Source organism: Crocodylus siamensis, chromosome 1 (genome assembly GCF_052110815.1).
Source record: "Crocodylus siamensis isolate JL-2025a chromosome 1, ASM5211081v1, whole genome shotgun sequence".
Lineage (NCBI taxonomy): Eukaryota > Metazoa > Chordata > Crocodylia > Crocodylidae > Crocodylus > Crocodylus siamensis.
In genome coordinates, this window is record NC_143395.1 from 289,245,660 (window position 1) to 289,271,839 (window position 26,180).

At 44.5% G+C, this 26,180-nt stretch overlaps 1 protein-coding gene across 2 annotated transcripts in view; it reads right to left on the reverse strand.

Annotated features, from left to right (window-relative positions):
- The window catches only part of LOC149874584 (CD99 antigen-like), a 48,208-nt gene extending 41,676 nt beyond the window's left edge, over positions 1 to 6,532 (reverse strand). For both annotated transcript variants that reach the window (XM_090064230.1, XM_090064220.1), the window contains exon 1: positions 6,377 to 6,532. In XM_090064230.1, coding sequence (XP_089920356.1) covers positions 6,377 to 6,437 — 61 coding nt within the window. In that variant the 5' untranslated portion in view covers positions 6,438 to 6,532. The remainder of the gene's footprint in view (positions 1 to 6,376) is intronic.
- Between the last annotated feature and the right edge of the window lie 19,648 nt (positions 6,533 to 26,180).

The window sequence follows — 26,180 nt, forward strand, 5'->3', positions numbered from 1 at the left end:
ATACATTGTGGGTCCACTCTGCCACAGCATGTGGGTCAACGGGGCAGTACTGGGGAATGGGTTATGGGGCTCCACAGGCCAGAGACAGACCACTGGCCATGTCTGACACCTCTGCCTTAATAGGTTCATGTAGCTCCTGCCCTTTCAGAACTCAAAATTCCTTCTGAAGATTCTCTCATGGTCTTTTTTATTAAGACACAATAACTATAACTACAAATGTAAAGGGGGCAGACCTGAAAGCACTGGAACATGAATACTGAAATTAAATGTGCAAGGGAAACGAGGACTAAATTGTGGGCAGGACACCAGGAATTTAATGCAAGTAACACACAGGTTGCATCCCAGTCTTCCACCTTTCATGTCCCTCTTTGAGGCAAAGGATAACACATCCTCCATATCCAAAAAATCCTGGAGCACGAATGTGACAGTCTAGTTGGTTTACAAGAAATGTTACGTGTTCCCAGACATAATGAAACATTCTGGATATTTACCAGAAGCTGCCATTTCAAATTACTTCAAGAAGGACTTTCAGTTCAGTCGCAGCCTGTGAGAATTATAACTGCTTCCCCCACTCCCCCAAAAGTTCTTACAGCAGTAGAAGCAATATGCAACTGAATCTTCATTTCCCTAAAGTGAGAGGAATTGCACTGCTCACAAATTAGAGGTTTAATGCAAGTTGTATTTTCAGCTAAATGTTTAACTAACTCTTCATTTAACTGGGACTCTGACAAACCCACCCTTAAAACAAAGTTTTACCCCTTCCATCTTCTTTTTTGGAAACTGGAGATGTGGCTTTATATTCTAGTGATTCATCCTTTGCAAATGGCCATTGTCTGCAACATATGAGTTTAATTAGTTAAAAAGGAGAGAGAGAAAAAAAGAAAACAGTAAGCAAAATAATTTGAGCAAGAAAATTGCAGGAGGTGGTCAAAGCAGGAAGACATGAATTTACAAGCAGCAACTAGGGCAGACGTGGCCAACTGTAGTGCCAGTGCCACAAATGACATAAGCAGCCTCTGTGTGGCAGACAGGCAGGGAACAAGCAGCACAGCAGCAGATAGGCTAGGAAGCATAAAGCAGAGCAGCAGATTGAGCAGGGGAAGGGGATCAGAGTTGCACTGGGAAAGTGTGCACGGCTGATATGTGGCACACCTGCCCAAAAGGTTCGCCTCTGCTGAACAAGGGGATGGCAGAGCTGGGATACTATCCCAGCTGTCAGACTTTGCCCCAAACACTTCCCTCCATCATTACTTTTTTTTAGCACACCTTATGTAAACCCACCCCAAGATCTGGACTGTATTCCAATTAAAGCAATCAAAAGTTACACTGAACTGCTAGAATGCACTGTCAGTCACTTGTAGATGCTCCTTAATTATATCAGAGTCACTAAGTTGACACAGCATCCCCAATCCCTCCCCCAATCTGTCCAGTAGCTCTGATGTGACTTAAACCTTTGAGCATTCTCAGAAACTCAAAGACAGTGAGCGACTGCCTTCCCAAAAGTCCCTTTGCAAGCCTGAACCGTATTCACTTCGGATTCAGATTTGGCCGATTTGGGGAACAGTGATTTGATTCAGTGATTCAAATCACGGTCTCGAATCGATTCAGCCAAATCTGATTCGGAGATTTGGCTGCCGCTGAAATTGGCTGGATCTTGGAATCAAACAGGCCCCATCCCCTGCCGACACTCTCAGCCCTGTCAATAGCTGCCCCACCCAGTCCCAGCTTCTGGCTCTTAAAAAAAAAAGCCCCATACTCACTGGCTGCTGCTAGGCAGGGGGGCAATCCCCACTGCCCCACGCTGTGTGGGGGACTCTGCCACAAGACCCCAGAAGTCCTGATGGCTGCTGCAGCAGCCAGAGAGTGCAGGGCTTTTAAGAACCAGGAGCAGCCAGCAGTCACTCAGGAGAGGTGGGGGAGTAGGTGGGGATGGAGCCTGGTGGAGGTCCCCCCCATGCATTTTAGCCTCCCCTCTTCTCCAGTCCCCATTCCCCAACTTACTGGCACGGAATCCAAATTGATTCGGAGAGCTTTGAATCAATTCGGACCTTTTTTTAAACAATCAGTCTCCTGATTAGATTCGGATTTGGAGATTTGGCTGCTAAATTGAGCCAAATCTCTTCTGAATTGAATCAGCACCCAAAGGTTTGCACAGCCCTAATAAGCATGGCTACTAAACCACAATGCTCCCAAGAGATATATAGTAGGCCTGAGCTTCTTTAGTCCTCTAGTGTACAGAAAGGTTAGAAATATACTAGCTAAAAAAAAAAGATTTCTCATCCTAAACTTTCCATTCATCAAAACAGGAACTCTTCACAGGACTGTTCCAGCTTCAATTAAAAATTTCATATCCGAGACAGAACTTAAAAACAAATGCCTTGTGTGATCTAATTTGAAAGATGAAAAGCAAAGACCAATAAGAAAAGATAACTATACATATTTTTTCATTGATGAAAATCCACTAGTTCACTCTAATGTGATTTACAAATACAAAAATAAACATTTTTGTAAAAATGCCAACTTGAAGCCTTTTAGATTAATAAGTAAGATTTTTTTGACAAAAAAGGCAACATGAAGGGACAAAGAGTTACTTTTTAGCTAAACCAGAACTGTATTACTCAGCAGAGAAGAAGGATTAAAAGTGAACTTAATATTTAAAAAAAGCAAACAAACAAAAACACCCAAAACATCTGGTGGGTGGAGTACTTTTACACCAAATCCTGCACAAACATTCCCTTTTGGGGAAAGACCTGTGCTGAACATCTGGCAAAGATCTTAATGGTGCAAGATGCGAGAAGTATAGAAACCAGTTAACATGTGGACTTACTTACCGGTTAAGTTACTAATGTTTTTTGTCTGTTTACTAGTACAGTGAAGGGTGTTGTTTCTTTGCATGTGCCCATTAAACTCTGAACCAATAAAATCTTATTTAGTGATGATACAAAAATGCCAGACTTCAGGTGCTTAAGTCTATGACTAAAATCACTATCTGAACCCCATGCCAGGTGCCTGGAGGTACTGTTGTTGTAAGTGGCTGGTTTGGCCAGGACCCAACCCTAAACAGTTTGGCTTGCTGAACACAATATTATAGCGAGTATAGTGAATGTAACTAGAGAGCCTTTAAATCAGTTACCACTGTCACTGGTAGTTACACCAGCTGACAAAGGAGAAGTAAACAGAGGTTAAAATATCAAAAGTGTGACAGAACAGTTGCATCTTTTATACCATTATTATACATTGAATAACTAAAGAAACCAATTATCTTTTAATTTTTTTTATAGATTAAAAAAGACCAGTTAGGATACACCTGCATGGTTATCTGTGAGTTAAGAATTACTTGTGGGTGTGGGTTGGCAGGACAAAGACTAGATCTTAGATTTTAAATCTTATGCATTTGGTTCATACTATGAATCCTCAGGCAAAAAGCTAAAGGAAGGGGACTGCTAGTCAGATCACTTAGCCTACTTGTACAGATCTGTTATACAATCCTCCTCTCTCTAGAGCAATGGTTTTTACTCCCCCCCCCCGCCGCCCATTTGTGGACCCCTTTGGAAATTTCAAATGGAGGTGTGGAGCCCTTTGAATTGTAAGTGTGGGTATTCACATAATTTGCATTGATCACTGTCCCCTTTTGCGGACAGTGATCCATAACCGTTGACCACTGTCCTCTTTAGACATAGCCAGCAGATCCCCAGGGGAACACAGTCTGCAGACCACAGGTGGAAAACCACTGCTCTAGGGCATTTCTGATTATGCTTTGAGGAACTCTCAAACACTCTTCCTCCCGTGAATCAGAAGCCTGCGTGGAAATCATTCATTTCAAAACATCTGTATAAACAGTTTTTCCTGAGGGACTACAGGCACTATCCGCGCCCCAAGCTTTCATATGATGATGGCACAGTGCAGCCTCTCTTGCTTACAAGCATACGAACTGTTGATAAAAGTTGAAGTTCGGGTTTCAAAGACAACTAGTGACTTGGAGGTCCCTCAGCTTTTATGTCTCAAGGTAAGCACTCCAAAAAATCACTACTTAATTTTGACAGAGTAGCCTATAACCTTACATTATAACCTTGCAGTAACCTTATCAAGAATGTGGGGTGCATCTAGACTGCAAGCAAAAAAACAAAACAAAAAAACATGGCCCATATGTGGCACAACATGAGGCCAGCATGGCAAGTGGCTTAGGAAGAAGGGGTTTAGGGCCCTTGGCCAACTAGAAATCAGAAAGCCATAGCTTAGCTGACCTGCACCAGGTATTTCAGGTCAAGACAGAATTAAAGACTAGGCTTGAACTCAAGCCGATATGATGATCTGACAACAATTCAACCTCAATCTAAATTACTACTATTGTTCTACAGAGAATACATACTTTTTACTTGATGTGATATCAGACCACCGACAAGAAGTGATTTTTTGCTAAATATTTAGCAGGAAAGACTTGAACATAGAATATCCAGCAGGCTTCTTAGAAGCACGACAAAGATTATCCTGCACTTGACCCAAGTAAGTGGAGAAAGTGTCAGTTTGCATCACATATCTTGAATTCGAGCCATCAGAATTTAAAATTGCTTCTTCCTGTATAAATAGTTAAAATATTTCTGGAAGCACAGTACGGCCTTCCTATTTGGACAGACATTTAGTCAGATGTTGTTTAGGGAGTTTTTGTTTTATGTTTTATTTTATATTCAACTTGATTAATGTATTCATCTCTTCCTACAAGCCACCTCGATCTCTTCCTACAAGCCTTTGCCAGGAAGGACTGTTTAAAAAAAAAAACCACACAGACGCTGCATTATATTCTACTGCTTTTTATGCATTCCTACAAGCCACCTCGATCTCTTCCTAACAAATCTCTCACACACACACTGCATTATATCCTTTGGAGAAACCCAGCTAAAATCTTGACATGTGATCCATTCTCTAAATCAAGTGGTTAGTGGAAGAAACATGGCCAAAAAAGCTGACATACACACATGCATTACATTACATCCTTTGGAGAAAGTCAGCTAAAATCCTGGCACAAGACCCATTCCCTAAACAAAGCATTTGGTGAAAGAGAGACAGCCAAAACAGCTGAAAGAAAACAAGAAAAATGCTGCTCCCAAAAATATGAACGTTGGTGGGCAGCCACCACCACGATGACACATATCTATGCAGGAGTTCTCCCTAATAAAACCAACTTGGTCAACACTGCCTTTCTGATGAGTAAGCACTGTCTGGAGTTTGAAGCCACGCGACCAAGAGAAGTGCAGGGGAGACACTTGGCTGGGATGGAGTAGACAGGGACATATGCAGCATAAGGCCATGGCTAATGGGGCTTAGCCCCCACAATGATGGCTCCACTGCTCCAGCACCACCACCACACCCCATCACTGCAACACCGGCACCTCAGCCGCATGCCAGCCCTGTAATGGCCCTGCAGGAGGGAGAGGTCACAAGACCCTGCACCACTCCCGCACCCCAGCCCCTCCAATAATATTTTCTCCCATCACTGCTGGGCAGGGATGATCCCACTGTGAGCAGGCAGCATTTCTCAACCCATGGGTTACGACCCAAAAGGGGGCCACAAGAATATCTGAAAAGGTTACAAACAAACTTTAAAAACAGATAGACAAACTTTTACAAAATGAATTTTTCAAATTTTTTAAAAAACTTTAAAGGAGAAAAAAGGGAAACCCTGGCTTTTCCCTCGTAGGCTGGCAGAGCTTCAGCCTGCCAGGGGCTGCTTGGGGCTCACCCCCTGCCCCACACACTGGGGGCTGGGGCCTGAAAATAGTGGGTCAGGAGTGAGGGGCACTAAGTTCGAATGGGCCACTGAAGCTTACAAAATTGATCTTGGTCCAAAAGGTTAAGAACTACTGGACTAGCCCCCTCCAGCCCTCCTTTCCTAGGCCCTTACTTTTTCCTTTCCCCCCACCACAAGATGGAAGTTAGGAGCTCTGCCAAGGCTCCCAGTGGCTCCTCCTCTGACCCAAGCAAAAGCACAGCTGAGCTGCTCCAGAGGATTGCCCCTCTTGCAGAGGCAGTGGCAGTGTGTGGAGGGGAAGCAAGTGAGTGCCCGGGTTCAGAGGGGGCCTGGGCGCAGCCAGCTGTGCAGAGGTGGCGCACTGCCACCCGCCCAGCTGTTCCCGCAAAGGCAGGAGGGCAGCAAAGGCTCCCCCCTCCCCGGTGTTGCATAAGGGGACAACGCCCTGCTGCCCCGGGGTTGCCAAAACCAGCAGCTTCGCATGCCAAAGGCCGCTCCCTGCCTCGGCCGCCAGGATTTCCATGCCCCCCAGCAGCGGGGCTCTCTCGGCCCGGCCGGCGCTCCCCGATCGCCCCGCAACAATCCCCCCTCTCCCCCGGGGCACATCCCCGCGGGCACGCGGCGCCTTACCGCGGGCTGCGAGCAGGAGGCAAGCCAGGAAGGCCAGCAGGGCGAGCCGGCGCCGCTGCATGATCCGCCGGGGAGGTGGGTGTCCCGCGCTGAGCCGCCAGCCCCGTCCCGCACGCACCGCCCGGGGGAGAGCAGAGGGGAGCGCGCCCGGCCTCCCAAAAGCAAGCAGCCAATCCCGAGGGCGGCAGAGCGCGGGCAGCCAATGAGAGCCGCGGCCGCACCTCTCCCTCCCGCCCCACCCCTGTCCCCTGTTTAGCCTGTGGCTGAGGAGCCGCGCCCAGGGAAGGGCAGGGCGGGGCGCCGCCTGCAGGGAGCGGTGCCCGTCTAATCAGCTCCGCAAGCCTGCGGCGGGGCCCAGGGGCCGGGTGGGGTGGGGGTTTAGAGTGCCCTAGGTCTCTAGGGACCTCCGGAGGTCACTTAGTCCAGTGGTTCTCAACCTTTCTTTTTCCCCCAGTGGGTCCTGGTATAAAAAAAAACAAACCAAAAAACTCAAAGATGGCCAGTCCCAACCCTGTACCTCTCACACCTGACCTGCTGCCCCCAGCCTACCAGGGAAAAGCCACATTCTTTTTAAAAGAAGAATCCATATTTAAAAAAAAAAAAGTTGTCAACCTGTTTTTTAAAATTTGTTTGAGTCTCTTTCATGTATTCTGGCAGCCCACTTTTGGCAAATGAGGATCTAATCTAACCTCTGCCTGAGGCAGGATCAGCCCCAGCCAAACCATCAGCTAAACTCTACCTAAGCTGTCCTCAACCCCTACCCAACACAGACCAAACACCCTACCTACCCTGCCACAAGAAAAGCAGTGGACCCAGGGCAGCCAATGTCCTGTTTCTAGAAAACATTGTCAAAATATGCTTAGGAGGTCTGGGTAGAGGGTCAGAATCACCTATTTTTTCCTCAGTAGACGTTTCAGTGCAAACTGTTCTATATTTGCCACAAGATACTGTGGTTTTGACTCCATGTGCTCTTCCAGTTATTGCACAGTATTAAAGGTTTAACTTATATCTGACATACATCATTTGGGGAAATGGGTGCTTAATACCCATCCCCTTATAGAGGAAGACAGTTTACAGAGCCCCACAAGACACTGATGGGCCATGTTACGGAGTCTAGTTCTCCACATTGTACAGTAAAAGCTCTGTTATCCGGCCTCCATGGGGAATGGGGTGGTGCCGATTAACTCCAGCAGGTTGGAGGCGTCTTTGCCTGTTCAAGTTGCCACCCCTTCCACTGTGTCTGGTCCGCCAGGGCTTTCACTCTGGGGCATCAGTGTGCCAGGAGACAGGGCGGGGAGCCCTGAACAGGCTGCTTTGCCCTGGGCCGTGGTCCTTGAGGAAGAATTGGGACTTGGCAAAACATGAAGTGTCATGGTGGGACTTCCAGTTTCACTTTTGCCACGTCAATCCACTGCCGTAAACGTCTATGACAGATGCCAGTTAATAGAGCATTCCGGATAGTAAAGTGCTGGATAACACAGCTTTTACTGTAGTGGATTATTAGGATGTTTGTCCAGACAGAAATTCAGGTTGTTAGAAGACAACCACTCTCTCTCCAATCTCTCAGTTCTAATCCTCAGAGGAAAATTTACAAAACATCCATTTGCAGACAAGCCTACAAACTTCACTTCATAAATCTACTGGATACAAAAAGTCTAAATATAGATATTGGCATACTATAACCTACCTGCTGTCCAATGTGGTAGTAAATTTAGTCGGGCTTCCAGCTCCCAACTAAGAAAATAGAGACCAGAGGTGCTGATACTGCTTATTTCAGTTATATGTTCTGAGATATGGAATCCTGAATGCCTTGCTTTGTCTTGATATATTACCTTGTGTATGGATGTTAAGTTTATTTTTCTCTCTGAGAAACCAGAAACTGAAAACTATTTCTATAAGCACAATGTTTCACTCTTCTTTAAGTAAACTGCCCGTATGTCTGTGTGTGTGTTAGATCAGTGATTTACTGTCCAAGGTCGTATTTTTTTTCCCTCTCTCTCTGTCTTAAGTATAAATACGCTTGTAAACTTACAGTTTGAGAAATCCTTTGAAACAGACAAGTGGGTGATTCCCCGTGCTGTATGGAATTCTCCCTGTGATCACAGTATAGCCCTAAATAAAGAAAAGCTGGCTCTGTCTGTTCTGATTCAACCACAACACAAAGTTTGATTTCTTCCACACCAATAACCACAAGTAGCCTCTCTACATTTTACCAGCTACATTTTTTCACCCATCAACATTCCCCTCTTCTTTTTTGGCCCCACCCACCTATCTGACTTGCACTCGCTAACTCGTATCCCCTTTGATCTTCCCTGCCACACATTTGCATGTTCACAGACCTGCATTCTGCATATTGACTTAAACTTCTATTCCCCCAGGAGAGAACACAACACCAGCAGACTCTCTGTATGCCTGAAGAAGGTGCTTGTACCCCAAAGCTTGTAAAGAACATTTATTTTCAACTATTCAATTGGTCTAATAAAAGATATCACATTTACCCAAAGAACCTTGTCCAATGGGCCATCAATGCCAAGAGAGGTGGGAGTGGTGGTCTCCCTTCCCTCCTCTGTGTGGATGGTTTTGGACCTGCTAAAACTCTGGCATCTTCTTGGGTCAGCTAGATACACTGGCAGACTACATACTGTGAGGAGAGAAAAAACACGGCGTGGAGGAAGCCCTGGGGATCAGGAAAGTAGGGTACTTACCACAGGTGCATGGAAGAACCCAGCTGGAGCAGGAAGTGTGCAGCCATTTTTTGACAGCATGTGCTCTTTTCAGCTTAGCAGAGGGAGCATGAAAAAAGGTATTTTTGGCCCCAAAAAGGGGCAGCCAGGGTGGGACCATAGCAGGTTGAGAGAAGGGATGCTGGAGACCTTACCAATCAGCAGTGTCCTGCAGCCATCTGCAGGTGAAGAAAGTGGGCCTGCTGGCCAGAGTGGTCAGAGAACCACTGACAGAACCCTGGACATGCAGCACCAGGGACCCACTCTGGTCCAGCCATGCAAAGACTAAAGCAATGAAGATGGGGGCAAGAAGCCAGAAAAAAGAAGGCGAGTAGGAGAGAGTTGCCACTGAGAGTGGGTTTGCGGGTTTTCAGACTAGTTTCTGGTATGGTTTGGAATACAACACTCTATAACTTAGCAAGCCTACAGATAATCTGCCTTAACTTTTTTTGCATGAAGAATATACCTGATGGAGATGAACCAAATTATTCATTTAGTCCCATCTTTGTGGTATGCTTTCCTCGAATCTCCAAGAATGTTAAGGCTTGCTGTCAACTTAACATAAATAAAGGCAGGATGGGAGTTTTGTTTGCAAACTAGCAGAAGTATGCAAATACAACTACAAGAAGTTTATATATAAAGTGTTTATATACACCCATTGGTTAGTACAAAGCTAAGTAGCATAAAGCATACATAACATGATGGATTAATAGTTTCCTCCCAACGCAGCTTCTCTGAAATAAGTAACTTGCAAGTTTCCATCTCCATTTCCCCTCACCCCGCTACTTCCATTCAGCCTGCCCTTGTAACTTCTGCTTTCTACATATCCTGTGGATTTGTAGGCTTCCCAGCAGTATGGCTCTGCAAGTGCTCCTGAAAGCTGTCAATGGAAAGACAAATGTTTTATTGCTTTCCTTTTCCGGCATACTACCTGACACTTTTGACTCTGTTTCCTAATGCTGTCTTAGGTGATAAGTGGAGTGGAGTACAAACAACCCTTGCCCCTAGCAAGTAAGGCAAGAACTAGAGAGACCATGAATTAGAGAGGAGAGAGAAGGGAGGAGAGAGATCAACATCTAATAATGCATCTCCTGATGCATTTTTTGGAAGCATGCCATTTTTGTTTGATGCTAAACTTATTCACCTCTAAGGTATACAACTGGGTGTGTGAACATTCTGAAACACTGGCCCCACCAGAGGCTAAATGCTTTCAGCATTGTTTTGCAGAAAGGTGCCTCACTTCTGCTCATTATGTCTGATCTTTCTGTAATTCATTCAGCAACAAAAATGTTTTTGAGAACAAGTCAAAGTGCTAATAGACATCCTGTCTTGAAAGCATTAATGTGGGTAGATGAGGAACTCTCAGTTGCAGCTTACTCTTGACATTTGTTCATGCTGCTTCAGCTAGTAAAGCAGTGAGTGGTTCTCAACCTTTATAGACTCAAGGCATCTTCATCAGACCCGATTCACTTCTCCATAACTTGTGTATTGAGTGGCACCCCATTTCAACATACATTTTATTTATTATAGGGCTTACCTCCTTGCAGAGAGAACAGACAGTGGAGGAGCAGCTAGGTGCCTGAGCCTGCCCCTACCTGCTTATTTCCTCATACCTGAAGTCTGAAGCTGCCTGTATCTGTTTATCTCCTTACCACTTCCCACTGCACCCTTCAAAGAATCTCCAGACTCCCATGGATGCCCTGGCACTCTGGTTGAAATCACTGTAGTAAAGAGTCAAGCATATATGTCTATATTCCTAGCCATTGGGCTGCAGGGATTATCTTTATTTATTTTTTAAAATAGGGAAATTTGGAACACAAAAGTCATCTTTTCGCTTTTTTGTTTATTTTGGCATAGAGAGAGAGAGGAGAAGTGGCAGCCTTTCATTTGTATGCAAGCATATGTGCAGAATTTAGGATTTCAATAGGACTACCATGTAGCATGGCCAAGTGTTAGGGCTATGGAAAGTCTGGCATGCTTTTATCAGCCAACACACTCCCGATTACTTAGTTGCAAATTATCAAACTGTCCTGAAAGTGGAAGATTAAATTTAGATCATAGAATAGGAGAGCTGGAAGGGACATTCACATGGTCCAACCCCCTGCACAAATTCAGGAATACTAGTCTTTAAAAAAAAAAAAAAAATCCCTGTCAAATGTTACTTTAACTTTTTGAAAATCTCCAGTGAAGCAGATTCTAGAACTTCCTTGATAGTCTGTTCCACAGCCTTACTGCTCTTACAGTAGGGGAAAAAATTCGAAGGTGTTATTTAAACATGAATTACACCCAATTGTAAACTTCTGTTTTTCACCACCTTCCCCTATTTTGATCCACAGAGAGATTGAGAGAACTGAACTATAATGCCTGGCAGATGTACTGTAGAAAAAAAAAACCCAAACACACCACCAATTAACATTCTGAAGATATAGGTCAATAGATTAAAAATGTGACCTCTGATTTAGTCCGCTCCATGCTAGTGTTTGCTGTTGTGTAGTTCTCTAGTGGTCTTGGACTCATAAGATCAGATATACCAAGATGCTGCTGTTCAAGAATAATATACAAAATAAATACAGACTGGGTCTCCCTACATAAGCCAGGACATCAAAACTACATAATCAATGTTTTAAGGAAAGACATGTACACCTAAAATTTATAGATGGAGAGCTAGTTCTTGTAAGAAACATGGGCACCACATTGTCCAACTTTTAGATACCTGGCTCACAGAACTGAATAACAAACACAATTTAGGCACCCAGACTCCCTATCCAGCAACTGGGGAGAATTGGATGCTGGAGAAAGAACGGAGCACAGAGCTGTGTAGAACAAGCCAATACAAAACGTTTGAGGTACATCCAAAAAAATAAATTCCTCTCTTGAGTGCATGAATCAGGATTGTAGGGAGACGACTCCCACTACTCAGGATCCAGGGAGAGACCCCTAATCACTAGGCTATTATTTATACTGGGGGAAGCACCCTCCACCTTTTAAATAGAAGTTGTACTACGGTAAAGAAAGGAATACAAGATTCATGGAGCTGGGAAGAGAAAACAAGAAGCCTGATGCTATAGCCAAATAGTTTCATAGTTTCCAGGGTCGGAAGGGACCTGAGCAGATCATCTAGTCTGACCCCCTGCCATGGCAGGAAAGAGTACTGGGGTCAAACGACCCCAGCAAGGTGTTCATCTAGCCTCCTCTTAAACACCCCCAGGGTAGGAGCCAGCACCACTTCTCTTGGAAGTTGGTTCCAGATCCTGGCCGCCCTGACCGTGAAGTAGCACCTCCTGATATCTAGCCTAAATCTACCCTCTGCCAGCTTGTGACCGTTATTCCTGGTCACTCCTGGCAATGCACAGGAGAATAGTGACTCCCCCAGTGCCTGCTGATCCCCCCTGACTAGTTTATAACAGGCCACTAGATCCCCTCTCAGCCTTTTCTTGTGGAGGCTGAACAGGTTCAGGTCTCCTCATAGGGCCTGCCCTGCTGTCCCCTGATCATGCGAGTGGCCCTCCTCTGGACACTTTCCACGTTGTCCACATCCCTCTTGAAGTACGGCGCCCAGAACGGGACACAGTACTCCAACTGCGACCTGAGCAGTGCTGCATAGAGGGGGAGGATCACCGTTTTGGACCTGCTTGAGATGCATCTGTGGATGCATGACAAGGTACAGTTGGCCTTCCTGACTGCCACCCCACACTGCCGGCCCATGATCATCTTGGAGTCAATGACGACTCCAAGATCCTTTTCCACCTCTGTACTGACAAGAAGGGAGTTCCCCAGCTTGTAGGTATGGTGCCGGTTGTTCCTCCCCAGGTGTATCACTTTGCACTTGTCAATGTTGAATCCCATCCTATTCTCATCCGCCCACCCCTGTAACCTGTCTAGGTCTGATTGTAGCCTATCCCTTCTTTCTAACATGCCCACATCCCCCCACATCTTAGTGTCATCAGCAAATTTGAACAGGGTGCTTTTTACCCCCTCGTCCAAGTCACTGATGAAGATGTTGAACAGTGCGCGCCCGAGGACCGCACCCTGTGGAACCCCACTGCCCACATCCCTCCAAGTCGAAAATGACCCATCCACTACCACCCTCTGGGTGCAGCCCTCCAGCCAGTTGGCGACCCATTTGACTGCGTGGGTGTCGACACCACAGCCCCCCAGTTTCTTAATGAGAACGGGGTGAGACACTGTTGAAGGCCTTCTGAAAGTCCAGAAAGACTATGTCCACTGCTACCCCTGCATCTAAGGATTTGGTGACCTGGTCGTAAAAGGCCACCAGGTTGGTCTGATAGAACCTGCCACTAATGAACCCGTGTTGGTTGCCCCTAAGCATAATCTCCCCTGCTGGCCCCTTGTGGATATGTGCCAGAACAATTCTCAAAAAGCTTGCCCGGGATCGAGGTAAGACTAACTGGCCTATAGTTTCCCGGGTCCTCCTTCCTCCCCTTTTTGAAGATGGGAACCACACTGGCTCTCTTCCAGTCTTTTGGCACCACACCAGAGCACCATGAGTGGTCATAAAGCCGTGCCAGGGGTCCCGCAATCACCTCAGCTAATTCCCTCAGTACTCTAGGGTGGAGATCGTCCAGACCAGCTGACCTGAATACATCCAGTCCTTCCAGAAGTTCCATAACTAGTTTCTCACTAATGTCTGGGGGATTCCCCAAGGAGAAACAAGAATGGCAAGTCCCAACTTTCAGTAGCCCTTCCAAGAATCACTCAAGCATTTTATAATAAAATTTTGAATAGTTTTTGGGTTTTAATCTCAAAAACTTAAATTGAAGAGAAGAGACAAGAAAAACAAAGACCCAGCTTCCCTAACTGCTAAAATGTTCCCTTTGGCATTTCCCACACTTTGGCTTCTACTGTTGGTCTGACAATCCTCCAAGGCCACCTCTAAGGTCCATCTCCCCAAACAAAAATTCTTAAACTACTAAGATAAAACTCCCCATGTAGACTCCCTTACCCTTTTACCTATAAGTCTTCCTCAACACTTCTGTTAACTATCTGTAGGGCTATGCTGTCCATTCCTAGGTAAAATATATAAATCCTTAAGGCCCAACATTTTTTACTGCTTCTCAACAGCTCTCTAATTCCCCATTTAAGATGCCACAAGTTTTGTGCATAGTTTTGGTTCCTCCCTTCCTTACTTCATTTGTAAGAAGAGGAGCTGTTCTTTTAAATAGCACTTGGCACATTTCCAGATACCAAATATTATAAATATTTATTTTATAGTGATTATATTCCAGGGGTGGGGAAAGTCTAGCCCACGGACCAGATCCAGCCAGCAGCGGACTCCATTTCCTTGCCCATGCTTTCCATGGAGACCCCAGCAACAGCTGCTCTGTGATAGCATTGGGTGGCAATTGGCCCCAGCAGCACTGGCAGGCAGCAGAGGCTTCAGCCTCTTCCTGGTGGGGGGACCGAGTGGGGGCCCATGCTGCAGGTGGTCAGGCAGTGGTGGTATCACTGGGAGGGGGGGCTATGGGGGACTACAGGGAATTTTGGGGTGGCAATAGCCCACCCAAGCCTCCCCTTAGTGCTGGCCCTGCTGGCAGGGCACACAGGAGGGCATGGAGCTGCTCCAGAGCCTGGTGGGGAACCTGCAGCCATGACAGCATGGTCCAGCACCAGCTGGACCATGTTCTGCAGCCTGCATTGCAGCTCGCCCCCAGCTCCGGACCACATTGCTGATCCTCACTGGGCTCCAGCTGTGCACCCTGCCAGCACTTCTGGGGCTGGTTTCCATGGAAACCCTGGACTTACACTATCATAGCATGGCTGCTGCTAGGATCTCCATGGAAACTGGCCTCAGCCAGGTGGGCAGGGGCTGCTGGGAAATGGAACCCAGCTGTCAGCCAGATCCACCATTTTGCCCACCCCTGTTATATTCTACATTTTAAGTTTTGTTTTATATTAAAAAGTTAATCCAGAGATTGAAATGCATATTATAGGCCTCCTCTTACTGACCTCCTTAACAAATGCAAATCCATCCAATGATGGTACAGAACAGTCTTGATACAAGGCAGAATGTACTTTTAGATCTCCTTGCAATCAGGCACAGAGCTGCATATACTTTCTACTTTACATTATCCCTTAGAGGATTACAAATAGGCTCAAGTCTGGTTTTATGTATACTTTATATACCCCCAGGTTTAAGAAGTTTTACTTTGATTATAGAAAGCTCAACACAAAACACAGCAGTCTTCTCCAAGACTCCATTGTAAGAAGTCATATGCTACCTACCTTTATCAGCCTTATCTCCATACCTTTTAACCTCATTGTCCTTTAGTTCCTTTGCACTTGGAAAGAGTCAAGACCTATCTGTGGGCCTCAGCACATCCCAAAAGTAGCACTTTGCCCCATGTAAGAAACAGTTTCTTCTTCCCATAGAAGTCTCCTAAGTCAGGTCACTGAACCAAACTCCTATTAACAGCAATAGCAACCTCTCCACAGAACTATTCAAGAGCATGATGCAAAAAATTGCGGTCCGTTTCTTGGAGGCTCGCAAAGTATCACAGACACACATACATTAGATGGCACAGAAGGTGTATTTGCAAATAGGGTCAGAGCAGAGTCAAAAACTCAGATTACTCTGAACCCACCAAGGAATTTTTGCAGGCTGTATTTATCTTTTTCCTCCTGGGCACGTGTACAGAAACAGGAACTCTTACAGCTCATTTCCGTTTCATACAAGCATACATGTGGTTACATCACTACATATAGCGCATGTATATTATAATTAACTACTTAAGTATGCAGGGTGGAGAGGTAAATATGCATCAGCTAATTAAGCATGCCCAGAGAGTACTATAGGTCACCAAGAGTTTAACCCCCCCCCCCTTTCAAGGACACAGTCAGTTGAATTCCAGCTTCTGTAATCTGCATGAGAAAGGCTAGGGAGAAGCTGGGGGAGAGTCTGCGATTTAGTATAAGAAGAGCTGTGGCAAGGCTGGCCAAAGAAAAAAGTCCTTGGCAGCGTTTCTTTCTTATCAGGTGCAAGATGCAAGCTGTGCATTTCTAACAATACTCCATTTCTAACAAGCAAATGAACTGGTAGCATTTTATCACAGGCTAGTTATCATTAGCTGCCAGCAGCACTTAGCTGCTAATCTCTTACAGGTGAGGTAAGGTAGACTGGTTCTCCTTAAATAAATCCCTGATTTCCTCAAAGAATCATGTTTTCTGGAGTGAAGAGGAGAAAAGAATATGTTTGTAGGGTTTATTTTCATGTCTATACACACTTGTTTAGGTTTTATCAAGTTGAAAATGTAGTCCAAGCCCTATTCTGTTTCAATGCATTCATTTTGTATGGCTTTTTATCTCGTTCAAACCAATATTCCTTACCATTTTTCTCACAATTTCTGCTCCAAATACAGAAAGGCATTTCACTTCTTAAATGGAATCCTCTAGGAAGTTGTTAGGTTCCTCCACCTTATTTCCTTTTTAAAACCTTAGTTTCCTTGTTGCTTGCTCTCTGGTAAGTATAGCTACTTCCTATTCTGCTGTGTTTTGTATAGATGTGCTCAAACAGGCAGAAAACAAGTTAGCTTAGGTATTACATATATGCCAAGTACAGACATTCATTTCTAGTGGGGGGAAATTTCTCAAAAGTGTTCCCCTCTGGAAGTCATTCCAGGAGAGGGAATAATACAGATCCCCCCTACGGCTCCCCTAGGTTCAGGTTGCAGCTGCTCCCACCTCCTCCCCCATCCTTTATGCCCCCAGATTGGTCTGGAGAAGGCATGGGAAAGAGGCTGCTCTGCTCCTCCTGGTCCCAAGGGACTGAAGTAGTGAAGCAAAGGCCCATACCCACTACCCAGACCAGGGTCCCCAGCAGGAGAGTGGACACAAATTTTCTTTTTTTTTTTTTATTCCCTTTCAAAGCTAGTGCCCACAGCCCTGCATGTGTGGTTGCAGGTGCAGAGTTATTCGTGTGCTTAAGGGGAGGGAGGGATAGAGTTGTTTTCCCACATGGTGTTTCAAACTTAGCTGCCTGCAGCCTCCTTGCGAGCAGAGGGCAAAGCCTCCAGCCTAGTCCTCAAACCAGACACTCCTGGATCTGGGGAAGAGGCAGGGAGCATTGCCCTGCTGCTCCCCTCCCTTTCCAGACTGGGCTGGGAGGGGAAGAGAGCAGTTGTGCAAAGCCCCCAGTCTAGGACAGTCCCTGCTGCTCCCCTCCCTTCCCAGACCAGACCAGGAAGAGGACATATAAGCATTCATTCTTGCTGGAGAAACTCTCACAAAGGAGATCTTCCAAGTTATTACCCAGGAAAACTTCTCCCAGAGGGGACCATGTTTCCTCCAAAAGAAATCAAATGAACACTTGTACACTTGTCACTTCTACCAAGAGATTGCTGAGCCTCTCCCAAGAGAAATGTAATGCCTGTATGTGGCCACTGTCTGTGATATCACAGGACAAGTGCAGGCTAATTTACCTTGCTGAGAAGATTCTTTAAAACTAGTTCAGATATCTCTATGTTACACCATGCTGCAGCCTATACTGTATAGAAATAAAATTACCACAGCTTCTTTAACGTCTATGGAGCCATAGCAATTTATAAATCCCTTTTCTTATATAAGAACCAAGGCCCAGATCCTCAAAGGTATCTAGAGTTTTTGGTTGTAGCCGTGTTGGTCTAAGGCACGGGTGGGCAATTACTTTGAGCAGAAGGCCACTTACTGAACACCATTGAAGGGCTGCATGATAGGCAGCCAGGGGCAGATAAATATTAATTTTCTAAATTTTTTAGGGGCCCTGCAGGCCAGACAGAATGGCCTGGTGGGCCACATCTGGCCACTGGGCTGCATTTTGCTTACCCCTGGTCTAAGGACATAGGCAGGTAAGGTTCTTTGAGCCTTGTGTGATACCTTTTATTAGACCAACTGAGTAGTTGAAAAAAAAAAATTCTTTGCAAGCTTTCTGGAGCAGTCACCCTTCATGTCTCACAGCCTGGGTGAGTACGCTAACCACTAGGTTACCAAATCTGTCTTTATCCATCTGAAGTAAAAAAAAACTCTCTCTCGGTTCGTTTTCTTTGGAGGCTCATTGAATAACAAATCCTTAGGCACACATTGTTGGTGAGACAAAAGGTATATATTTGCAAATAGGGTCAGAGGGAGAAGACAAAAGATCAAAACCCTCTGCCCCTGAGTACAATCATTAGCAGGCTTTTATCCCCTCTTTTCTGGCACGTGTACAGAAACAGGAACTCTTACAACTCATTTCCGGTTCATACAAACATGCATGAGAATACGTCAGATCATGCATCCCATGTGTATTATAATTAACTACTTAAGTATGCGGGGCGGATAGGTTTAATATGTATTAGGTTATTGCGCTTGCCCAGAAAGCACTGGAGGTTATGGAGGGTTTAACTTCAAGGCTAAAATGGCAATTATTCTTATCTTAGCCTAAAAACCGTGGGAGCCATCAAGGAAAGTGTGATTTAGTGTAACAAAGAGATAGTAAATTTGCAGAACAAAGAGAGCTCTTGGAGTTTTTCCTTCAGTTTCTAACCCCCCCTTCCCTCTCTCATTAAGGAGACAAGGAGGGCTGGCAAAGGACAACACTATTGATAGGAGCTAACAGCTATTGATAATGCATTTTTAATAATATTTCTAACACATCTGGCCCAATTAATTGTTCTTAGTGTTACCCAGAACTCTCAGAAGAGAAGTTGAGACCTTCTCCATTGTGGCTTATAGCACTGGAGTCTCCCTATGCCTAATGAAGGGAGACCGTGCCCAAAAGCTTGCTAAGGACTTTTTTCCCCCAACTACTCAGTTGGTCTAATAAAAGATATTACATCTAACCAAAGAACCTTGCCTGCCAAAGGTATCTAGGCACCTGACTCGTATTGAAATCAGTAAGACAACTGTTTAACTACCTCTGTTGATCTGAGGTTGGCCCTTTCGTCTTACCCATAGTGACACAGTGCTCTGCTCTTCTGCTCTGTTTAAATGCATATCCCAGCCTCAGGCATTTGGCAAAAGAAGGTACATATTTAAATGGTGGTTCACTATTACCATTTGTTTTCACTGTCTGCTAAACTGTTGATGAGTGAAGTCAAGTAATTGATTAAATTATACTTGGCAGTTCCAATTCTGTTTGTGAATTGATATTGGCTTTTTTCAGTACTTGACACAAGACAATGAGCAGGAGAAGAAAAACTTGATTCACTCTATAAGAGGTGCACCCAGTCTTATAGTTCAGTTTTCTCTAACTATAAAAGCTACTGAAATTCAGTTACCATTTGCTCACTGTAATTTATTTTTAAATCTGCAGCCTATACATCCCTACTCTGCTTAAAAACATTATTTTATTTTTTCTTAGAATGCAGTTATATCTCTCAGAAGGGGTAATAGCAAAGACAGAAAGGTTTCTGAGTACTTGTTGCACTGCCTGTCTCTGGCAGGGGGCCTTTTCTTCATTGGTGGGATACTTGCTCCTGTTATATATTGGTAATGGGCAACTAAAGAAATAAGTAGATATATGGTACAATCTTATTAGAAAAAGTTCTGCTTATAACAAACACCCCTACTTTCCTTTAACAATCCTGACAGTAGGTATGTTTTTTTCATTATTCTCCTGCAGCCACTGAATAATCCTGTTATGGCAAACACCCACTTTTAACATTTTCTCACATCCCATGGTAGTTCGTTATAAGGATATACTAGGAAATGCTTACAGCTATATAACAAAATATTAATGAAATAAGTAAACAATGTGTATTTTCTCTTTCCCTCTGCTAAGTCCAACTTGTTTTCCCTTTCTACTTACATATCAAAAATAAGTTGAGTAAGAAGCCTGTATTGAATTTGACACCAGCTTTCAATTATGTCAAGAAGCCACTTCCCTTTTGAATTTAATGTTCATTATATTGAGGTAAAATGCAGTTTGGGTATCAGTCATTACCACAGAGGCAGAGATGTTGCTGTCAGTAAAAGAGAAACATCTAAGCATATGTTCTGCTTAAATACTTATGCAGTCATGTCACCACAATATCTGAACAAATCAGACTACTTAAAAGTACAAGCAATAGCAACAATTCTCTAAACTGCAGGAGAAATAAGTTGATTTTAGAAAGTGTACGTGAAGAACTTACTGAAGGAAAACCAATTCAACCTCCAATTCTGACTATAATGAGGTCCTCTATAATTTTTTTTTTTTACTTCAGAAGGTAACATTGTTTACTTTTGTGATTCTGTTGATATAAATGCTGCTTACTGGGCAAAACTTTGATAAATGTCTAAAACTCGGTGGCTTTCAATGAAAGTGGAAATACTCATTAAAGATACTTTGACACATGTCAATATCTTTTAAAGACCTTATATTTTTTCTTAAAAATCCTGCTCCCCCCACCCTCCATCCCAGCCAAGATGTGGTGTTACATGCATGTATCTTGGAAGCTTTCTGGAAGCTCCTTGCCTTTGAAAAACAGACTGCTGAAATCTTAAGTCTCAAGATGTGCTCCCTACCTCACCCCAGTTCATTCCTATTTGTGATGGGCTAGCTGGCAGTAACTTAGCCCAGGGGTTTTGAAAGGGTAAAAGGTAATTGGAGGACTTGGGATTCCCTTTCCTCACCAATCATTGTGTTTTCCTGCTTTCTCCCCCTCCAGGTACCTAGGCCCTATATTCCTTGTCATTTGACATTTATTATTTTGTGCCTTTTTCACCAACCAGTATTGTTTGTTCTGCTGGTTCTGTTTTATATTTTGTTAACCCTGTCTTTTGTCAAATAGATGAATATATCTATGATGGTAAGTGTCTAACCTTTGTTGAATCCTGCCCCCCTCAGGGCATTGTAGTGTTCCCTATATCCCCTAGTTTATACTGGTTATGTTCCTGGTACTGTTCTCTCATTAAAAGGTATATGGTTAAGCCCCATTGGTGGTCTGGCTCTGCTCTATAGGGGGAGGTGAGTCCCTACACCTCCCACAGTGCTCGTGCACCTGCTTTGTTCCCGTCAACTGGAGTACTGCCTGGGTTATATATTCAATCATTGTCAGTTTTCCAAGTACCTTTTGAAACATATTACAAAAGCTTTCAACAGATCTGCAACCAGCAGGCCTGGGGCACACTTCAAGACACTCTTAACCTTGTATCTAGGCATTGAGAAAAATCAAATTGTTCTTTATAGAAGACATATGATCAGCTTTCTAAACAGTTGCCCCTTTTGAATGCCCTGCATATTGGAAAGTGCTCCTAGTCAAGATTCAGGCCAGAAACAGCTATTTAAGCATAGAGGGAAAGGCTTAACCTTTTCATGAGGTCAGATGGAAGCTGACTTATTGCATGGATTGTGTTGGTCTGAACCACATGTTAGAGACAGGAAGCAGAAAGAACAACTGCTGAATGTCAGGAACAGGCCAAAGAAACTGACTTCCCAGACCTTTACTGAGAGACATGGCTACCACAGCTGTGGCTCCCCAGAAAAAAAACAAGCTAACTTTAAAAAAAAAAAAAAGAAAGTAACGAGGAAAAAAAAAAGCCCTAGTCTGCACTGGAACAAAATTGAGACATTTCTCTCTTTTTTAAAAAATGCAGAGCAAGACCAAAGATAAGGAAACTCAGATTCAACTACCTGGGTATCCTACAACCTGGGTGAGTGCCGTAACTTGTAGGTTACCAAAGCCATCTTTATCTGTCTGGTCCAATTAATTGTTCATAGTGTCACCCAGAGCTCTCAGAAAAAAAGGCTGGGACCCACTCTGTTGTAGCTTATAGCCTGGTGTTTAAGGCATTCACCTTCCATGTGGGTTCAATCCTTGCTTTAACCTGAGCACAGCAAGATTTGAAAAATATGAACGCTTCAGGTCTAGTAAATGAAGTTTCTATTGTTAAAGTATGGGAATCATAACCAGAGGGAGTAGTGAACCTACATTTGTCACATCAGTGGGGAACCTACACAGTATCTATATTGTGAGGTCAAAGGTTTATGTACTCCTGACCACTCCTAAAAAGCCTGGAGTTATTTTAAAAAAAAAACAAAACAGAAACCACCTTGAGTTGAGCACTTTGAAGGGCTATAGAGGGTAAACTTCCAGAAACTGACTTCAGTAAGATTCATCAGGGCATTGAAGTATCTGCAGTCAAGTCACAGACTCTTTTTAACAGCAAATATCTATAGCCTAAGTAGAGTTCAGGTGGTTAAACTCCCCAAATTCCTTATTGTTCTCTGGGACATGCACCATTTGAATAAATATGACTGCTGCAGTTGGTTCTTTCCCCCCCCCCCTTTCCCCATAGAAGACTGTCATGGGGAAGAATCCCTTGGGGTAGCCATGATGCCCCCCTTGGCTCCTTGACCATGCCAGCTCCATCCCAAAGGCATCATCTAATTTACCTGTCACACCTTGCTATTAAATAATAAAGCAGGAGCCCCCCTTGTCTCTGCTGCAGCCCTCTGGCACTGGGCCTTCTAGCACTGTGCTTCACACTCTCTGTCCATTGCAGGTTTTTCTAACCACTCAAGCCCTGCACCCACTTCTGGCAGGGCTCAAGATGATTGTATGCCTCCCCTGGGCACTGATGAGGCCTCCATACCTCCCTTTACAACAAACAGTAGCACAAACATAAGTCCCTGGGCTATAACTAACACTAACAATAAAGGCAGCACTCTACCCCTTTAAGAGGGCAAGCTTCCACCCCTACAACAGCATGCCCCTTAACCCTGGGTACCTCAGGAAACTCCAGGAGTCTTACTGCACTTAAAAGGAGCAAAACAGACAGCAAAATGCTATGGGGTCATTTTCTTGTGCATAAACTCCTTCTCCTAGTAGTTGCCTGAAAAAGTACACCCTGCTAACCCCAGCCCTGAGCTTATATGTTCCCAAGGCCTTATCGCCTTCCTATCAGTTGACTGCCTGCAGGTGATGGCTAATTAGCTCTTTAGCCTGATACTCAGGCAACCTGCAGCTGTGGAGCTCTGTCTAGCCTTCAGGGCACCTTTGCTAGGCTGCTTCTTCCCTTAGAGGAGCAGGCACAGCTTAGTGCCCTGTGACATATACCATAGCTATTGCTGCTCATTTGGGATTCTAGGCATGTGTTGCTCCCACTATTTTGTGGTCAAAACTTTGAAACTCACAAGTAGCTTTTCATTTGGTATAGGTTACCATCAAAGTCATGTCCATAAGCATACTGTAGTTCCAGGAATAGTTCGCTTGGGTATTAGAAGTGACATCACATGGTATTCTTCTTGGTCTCTCCCTCTTACAGTATCTAAGCTAGTACATCCGCACACCATTATATTGGGTGTAAAGACATACTCCCGGTATTCATTTACCATGGGTACAGTGGTATGCCTATGGAGATTGGTGGACCAAGCAATACAGCCCCTATAACTGAATTAGAGTACTAAAACTATTAAATGTTCGTGTCCCTTGTTAGAATAATCACCATTTCTGCTCCTGAACATCCCAAGATACTAAGTAATTTACAGGATTTGCTGCAAAATGTTCTCTCTCCTAGGAAGATGAGCACTCAAACAATTCAGTAGAGCCTCTATTTTGAAAGTATGTTACATAAATTATTCCTATAGCAGTACTGGAGTGTGACTACTCTTATACTATCTCTCAGATTCCTTTGCAAATCCTCCCCACCCCCCAACTGTAGATTCAAAGAGCAGTGTCAGGAACAACACATTTTTTAGGGCTTTCAAAGTTTTAGTAAAGTTCAGCCCCTGGGAGCAGCCTAGCCTGCCCCTTGTAACTCACCTGAACATTTAAGATGCAAGGTTAAGGTTCACCCTCACCCATCACCTGCTCGAGGTAGTGTATTAAGTACTCATCTGACCTAAGCAAGACAGAATAAAAAAAGGGACTCTACTGCACCAATTTCCTGTCTCTGTGGACCACAATAAGCATGAAGAATAGGGCAGAGACAAGGGGTGTGCATGATTCCTAGATGTGCTCTCCTTGAGTTTCCTGTTCCTGTGTAGCAGAGGCTTTTAAGGAATCAGTTTCCCCACTATTTGCTGTTCCTGTGATTCAGGTAGGCAGAGCAGCAAGGTAATTTAGACAGGAGGGGTTGATGGGTGGCATGAAGTGATTGAAAGTGAGCCGAAATGGACATGTACATATATACAAGCAGTATTTTGTGCTTACATGGGTAAGAAGAAGAGCATAAAATATGATACTTACCTGCTATTGAATAAGCACTACTGTTTACTATGTAGTCTGAATATTTAATTTAGCAGCAATGTTCTAGGGTTTTAGGTGCTAAAGTAATACAACCAATGAATAAATAAGTTGTCCAGTGTAGACCCACCCAGAAACTCTGGGCTTGAGTATTCGTTGTATGTGTCAGATGACACACAAATCTAGTCACCGCATGGGGGAACACACCTAATTAGCTGTCAGCTCTGTAGGTGGTGTATCAACAGAAGCAAGCAAGGATATAGGCAGTGACAAGTTTAACATAGACTATTTGGTACATGACGTACAATTTGATGAGGTATCAATACCGATACTATGGTCCAGTTGAAAAAAATTCAGGCAAATACATTATTTAAGTTATTACGTATTGAATTTATACTAAGCATTGATAAAAGAATGAGATACCTTGTGACTAGTTGTATTAACTGAGAAAAACAATGACTAGATGAAATCCAACTAAAGAAAGGAAAGGAGACTAGGTTTCCAGTTACATTTAGGCACTTGAGAAAGAAAGTTTTCTTCAAAAATTTCCTTCAATTCGTTGTCAATGTGACTTGATTTGTTTTTACAGCTCATATCTTCCCAGAGGAAAAAAGCAGGAATTCATTTGGAAAAGTCATTAATTGGCCATAAGTAACTCGATGCTAATATTTTTCTTTTTGTTGATTCAATAGATGAGCATTTTACATGTTTCATGTGTAAACTTTTTGCTAATACAGAGGTTTGTGGAGATTGAGCAAAGAAGTCTCAATGTTGCATTATTTAATTATGCCCCCACCTATTTTTTAATTCTCTTTCCCGCTGAAAAAAACTTTCTAATTTCAACATATTGAAAATTGATATCCAAAATAGACTGGTCCTACATTTTATTAGGCAGGAAGCAAAAGCGGGGGTGGGGAATGGAAACAAAGGGTTATAAAACTTTTATAAACCTTATATCTTAACACACACTTTTCCTGTTTCAAAGGTTATATTGCGAAGGGAAAGAAGTCAGTGGAACAATACAACTGTTTTCTATTAGAGTCAGATAATTACTACAGTAAGAGCTGTGTTAACCGGCATTCTACTATCTGGAATACTCTATTAAGCACAATTTCTGGCTAGTCGGCCAGCCACAGAAGGACAGGGGGTGGGGGAGAAAGATCGCACACAGCAGCCACCACCGCCATGCATCACCCTGTGCTGCTGCTGCTCCACAAGTAGCCACCCACCCTTGGCTCCACGTGTGGCCACTGTCATCCCCACCCCCCTACCCCTGCTCCACAGGGGTTATCAAAAAGGTTGAAAATCCCTGCCTCAGCTAACCAGAATTTTCCAAAGCCCCCCAGCAGCCACAGAGTCCCCCGCCGACCACCAGCACAGCCGGAGGCAACCAGGGCCCATGGTGGGAAGGGATTAACCCCTGAGTGAGTTGGTGGAGGCGGCTGAGTGGAGCTGGTCCAGGTCAAGCCCCACCCAGGCCCCTACTTTGCACAGCCCCCCAGGGAGCCACACAACAAGCACCGCGTGAACAGGCACGCTTGTCTGCTGGCACATGAGTTAGCGTGAAGTTTGCGCAGGAGGGGGCACGGGAGGGCCCAAGACACTGCCTACAAACCCCCCAGGGGTAGCCAGCCTACCAGAGGCATGGCATGGATGGACTCGTGCCGCACCCCTCGGGTGCCCTTGGGCTCTGCGGCCCACCCCCACTTCTGGCACCTCAGAGAGGGCCACCCAGACGGAGCCCATGGTTCCAGGCTCCATGCAGACAGAGCCCCTTCCTGTCGCTTTTTCAGGCTCTGGGGTCTGGAAGCATGGCCACATCTCCTTGTGGGGTCTGCTCCCTTTTGGGGTCTCTTGCATGCCAGCTGGAGGAGCTCCAGGCCACAGTCCAGAGACCACCTACCATCAGGGACTGTGAGCTGGAGATTGACTCCTACTGCC